The sequence below is a fragment of the Azolla caroliniana genome, unplaced genomic scaffold (assembly GCF_043228905.1).
Source record: "Azolla caroliniana isolate FFs.n. ecotype wild unplaced genomic scaffold, voAzoCaro1.0.p SCAF_1, whole genome shotgun sequence".
NCBI lineage: Eukaryota > Viridiplantae > Streptophyta > Polypodiopsida > Salviniales > Salviniaceae > Azolla > Azolla caroliniana.
Genome location: NW_028230436.1, coordinates 18630750 through 18635858, shown reverse-complemented (window position 1 = coordinate 18635858; position 5109 = coordinate 18630750). Strand labels below are relative to the sequence as shown.

General features: G+C 40.3%; 1 protein-coding gene across 4 annotated transcripts; it reads left to right on the top strand.

Annotated features, from left to right (window-relative positions):
• The first annotated feature begins 226 nt into the window (after positions 1 to 226).
• LOC147869121 (uncharacterized) lies at positions 227 to 3784 on the top strand. 4 transcript variants are annotated; one of them, XM_087326600.1, is made up of 3 exons: positions 227 to 352; positions 1192 to 2043; positions 2114 to 3784. In XM_087326600.1, the coding sequence occupies exons 2-3, from the start codon at positions 1217 to 1219 to the stop codon at positions 3471 to 3473; spliced, it is 2187 nt and encodes a 728-aa protein (XP_087182726.1). In that variant the 5' UTR covers positions 227 to 352; positions 1192 to 1216; the 3' UTR covers positions 3474 to 3784. The 4 variants fall into 4 exon arrangements, with proteins under 4 accessions (XP_087182726.1, XP_087182745.1, XP_087182737.1 ...); XM_087326619.1 differs by having other exon boundaries at positions 1192 to 1983; positions 2132 to 3646; XM_087326611.1 differs by having other exon boundaries at positions 2132 to 3646.
• The last annotated feature ends 1325 nt before the right edge of the window (positions 3785 to 5109 follow it).

Genomic DNA, 5109 nt, shown 5'->3' with positions numbered 1-5109 from the left:
GTGGGTTATCGACAACTTGTGTGCTTTTTTAGGAAAATATCTGATGGTGCGTATCGCACACGCCCCCTCTGAAACAGGCCCTCGCGATTCCTCACCCATTATGATTTGATAGCAAATACGCACGAGCGGGCATGTATGTATGTATGTATGTATGTATTGAATATACATATTGTATCCGTATGTATTGTATCTGATGCATGCATGCATGGATGGATGATGTAATTGTGTATATCAAAAAGCATGCCTCTTGAGTTTGGATTTTTATGAATCTCCACGCCTTCCATTTCACAGAGCAAAGAACAGACAAAACAAACGCAAAGAAATGAAAGAATGAAGCATCGCCATGGCACCTGTAAGTACCCTTAATTCCTCTCATGCCCTAATGTCTTCCCGAGAGCTTAGAAATCCGTGAAACAAAACCCCTATCTCAGACAAGGAAAGGAGCCTGATATATCTTGGAAAGATATTGAAAAAACTCTGACTCATTGCGGTTTGACAGATCAAAGAAATATTGACATACACCCAATTTCTGACAGATCTTTGAAAGATCTGAAAAAACATTATTCAGTGAAGGTAGGATAGATCCTATAATATTAACTCTAATCCAGTGTAGTCACGAGAAGTTCTGGGTAAGCATAATAAATATCAGACTGTGAAGCCTAAGAAAATACTAAATTGACTGAAGCCTAAAAATACCCTAATGTCATTGAATTTATGGAAAATCAGTAATTTGGTGAAACCCTGAAAGTACCTTAGCTTCAATAAAAAACTCAATTCAGTCAAGGTCATGATAAATATTAGAAAGGTCTGAAAACCCTCTAATTTCAGTGATGTCTTTAAAAAACCCTAATGCAGTGAAGGCATGATAGATCCTGTGTAGTCTGAAAAAGACCTAAATTAAGTGAAGAACGAATAGATATTACAGTGAAGGCTGGAAGAAACCCTAATTCAGTGGAGTTGTAAAAAACCACCAATTCGTTCATTTAACTGATCACTGCTCTAGATTACATGGATATGAAGCAGTTTCAAGAAATAAACTTATTCAGGAATCCATGTCAGAAAAGAAGGAAGGTTTTTGTGCCGTCATTTTTGTGAAGAACAAAGAAAGAAAGCATTTTTTGAAAAGAGAAGAATTTGTCAAGTAAGAAGAAGAAAGAACGTTGTGTCTCTCTAAGACATATCTGTTTATAGTGTAATTGCAGGACCTGAAGTAGATATGGTGGAGGTGGATCCAGTTTCCTCTTCTTCTTCAACAATGGCCGTTGATCTGAATCTGAATTTAAATCTTGGTCCTTCGTTTGTCTTAGAACTTGCTCTAGGAAGAGGGCAAGGTGGTTTCCATGGTCCTTTTGCCCCTGTTTCTAGACAGAGTTGGCCAAGATTTGAACCTCGGATGTTAGATGGAGGTCAAGAACATGAACACGAGATGAGTGAAGATCAAATCTCCTCTAACTTTGGCCGAAGAGATCTCCATCCGCTTGACAACGGTATCAGAGCTTTGCAACTGCCAGGTGTGGACATGAACATCAATGCTGATGCAACCAGAGCTTCACAACAAACAAATGTGATGAGGGATATCAATGATGATGATGATGGATTCAGAGCTTCACGACAGATAGGTGTGAATGATGATATTGATGACAGTATTGGAGCTTCGCGACAGACAAGTGCGTATGCAGACATTGAAGGTGATGATGCCATCAGAGCTTTGCGACTGAGAGATGTGGGTGTGAACATTGATGAAGATGAAGGTGTCAGAGCTTTGAGTCAAAGAGATGTAAATGTAAACATCAATGACAATAGTATCGGAACATCACAACAGACAAATCTGAATGCAGACATCGATAATGATGACGTCGTCAGAGTTGCACCAGAGACTGGTGTGAACATGGACACCAATCACAATGGTAACAGAGTTGCATGGCAGACAGATGTGAATACGAACACCAATGACAATGATGATGGTATCAGGCATTCTGAAAGGTATCAAAATCAATATGGAGAAGAAGGTTCATCATCTCAAACCTCTCTACAAACATTGAGGTTTGAGTATTTTCCAACTTCTGGCTAGCTAGTAATTGCTATTATTTAAATGTCTTTGGTTTGTTCTTAGATCTTGGGTTTTTGGTAGGAGTTCTCGTCACACACGCTATCCACGACGACCAAGACAAGCTCTTATTGCTGCTCTTAGAGATATGGTAGAAACACGTGAATCCTCTGCTGGTCATGTATCACCAGATGAAAATAGGGTTCTGATTACCATTCCCTCAGCTACAATCAGTACTCCATTCCCAATAATTTCCAGACTTCAAACCCCGAGGACACAAAACCCTTCATTTTCCAGGCATAATGACGAAGAAGATAAGAAAATCCATGGTAACTCCGGAGGAGCTCATTTTGAATGCAATATATGCCTCGAAATGGCAGTGGAGCCCGTTGTCAGCTGCTGTGGGCATCTCTTTTGCTGGTCTTGCATTTATCAATGGTTACATTTTCATTCCAGCCAAAAAGAATGCCCTGTATGCAAAGGCTTTTTATCCGATGATGTGCTTACCCCTATATATGGTAGAGGTACTTCGGAGGCAAGTGATAGACCACATGGAAATACCCCTCCACGACCTCATGCTCACCGTATTAATGACAAAATGCAATTTCCAGAGACATTCGTTCATGAAAGGTTAATTCATACAAATAATGATAACCCAATCCGTGAAAGATCCAATGAAATAGATAGTATAGCAAGGCAAGATTCATCACAAGCAGAGAGTAGTGAAGCAGAGGCATCAAGAAGTGCTGAGCTTATATTGAATAGGCTGAGAATTGCACAAAGATTGCAAAGGGAGCATCTGGATGAAAGACTGAGGCTGAGGTGGCGGCAACGGATGATGGGGCGACGAGGAAATGCTTTTCGTTCGTTTGCTGCCTTAGAAGCTGTTGCGGCACAACTCCTAACAAGTTCGGAGGATCACATACAAATGCAACACCCCACTATGCAAGAAAATGTAGAAAATATCATTGAAAGCAACCGTGATCAGGGTGGAGGGTCTGGATTGCCAATACCATATTCGTCTTCTTCCAACGAGAGGTTATCCTTCTCTCAAGGAATTGATTCGGATTTGTTGGCCAATGTGGACAATGATCAGTTACATTCAGTTGTACTGTCTTCACATTTGGTTACTCCACAATTGGTTATTCCCTCGGATTTGGTTACTCCATCAGCTCATTTGACAACTACATCACATTCACTTACTTCACTAAATTTGGGTACTTCCCCCCATACTGTTACTCTGGAATCGAATCAACTACCAATTAGGTCTTTGGCAACTTCAATTGAGTCTGAAGACGCTCCCATTGGGCATTCTTCAACTGGCGATTTGCAACAATCATGGAGAGTTTGGCATAACAGTGCATCTGGGTCCTTTGATGTGGAAGCTGAATGTTTTCATGCCCGAAAGAGACGGCGCCTCAACTAGTTTTTGCTTCACTTGGGGTTCATTAAAATGGTGTATGGTCAAATGGTCATTTGAGGTCCTTGCTTATGGAGCTATAAACGAAGCTTTTTGCTCTTCGCGAATCCCAATTCATGTGATGTAAATTCTCCCCCCTGTAAATAACTCGTAATGAGACTTTCACTATGATTCACTCATCTGTGTTGTCTATGAGCAGACATATCCACGGGCGGTGTACGTCTGGCATTGACTTGCATCACGAGAAGGAAATTCCTTGTATTATCTTGTTACAAAGTGTAGGCATATGGATGAATAATTATCTCGTTTCTTGTTAAGGACTCTAGGCATATGAATTGGTACCACTATACTCTTAATTACAAATTTGTCGTGTCTAATGATTCAACTGTTGATTCTACTATATTAATACGAGTTCCTTGTATGAATAGAATCGGAAAAATGGTCCAAGTTCTGCCTCTAATATACTGTAGATGAGTTCTTTGTAGAAATACTGTTTATAGCATCTATAGCAAGGCTGAATGCATGGATGGCATGTACTGAATGAAATTGAGTTGGTAATATGTTAATATGTTTGAACTCCTGTTCTTTGGATTAAGCATTCTGTCCTAATACAAAAACTTTGATTGTATGTGATAAATGAGAATTTTTTCTCCCTATGTATGAGGCAAAGCACCTAGCCCTTCATGTTGCTACCTTTCAAGTGAAGGTTTTGTGATTAACAAGCTTTTTTTCTTCCGAGTATGAAGTGATGCATTTAGCGCTTGATGTTACTATACTTCAAGAGAATCTCTTCTACATCCATGTATTGAATCAAATTAAGTTGGTAATAAGTTTGAACCCTTGTTCTTTGGATTTAGCATTCTCTATCCAAATATGAACACTTCCATCTGTATGTAATTAAAGAGAAAAGTATGAGATAATGTCCTAGCCCTCGTTACTATACTCCCAAGTAAATCTCTTTTACTTTTTTTGAATTGGCACAAATCAAACAACTGAGTACTCCACATGGAAATGCCATAAATTTGAGTAGACTAGAAACATGCACATCCATTTTCACCAGCACCTATATTTTTTTATCTAGTATATTCTTTATAGCTTCTGACACTAGAATGAGCATCCTCTAATGAGGACCCATTATCACGGTGTCATGTTACTTCGCGTAGATGCGAGGAAGCGTAGGCGGGATCGCAGAGGCCTTGGACCGAGGAATGCGAGAAGGGAGATGAGAGAAAGGAACTCAGAACACGCGCAGTACTAAAACAACTTATATTAATAGGGCAATTACAATCGGCTCAACTGGGGATGAGCTACGAGCTCAGTTACCAACACACACACTCCACAGTCGTGACGCAACAGGGCCTCTACCGGGAGCACTCAAGCTTCCTACGCGAACAGAGACGTCTGTGCGTCCAAGACAACAAAATCCCAAGATCAGGAGACAAGAAAACGAAATTCGAAAACAAAAAAAACAGAAGACCGAAAACAGGAAACAAAAGACAGATGCTCGGTTCCCAGTCCAATAGCACCTCCTTCCCCTCAAAACATGTAGTAACCTTTCAGCCTCCTCCCCCCTTCCTTTTATAGGCCGCTGGGGAGTGACTGTCACATCCTTCTTTCATCCTCTTTATTCTCTATCCCTTTT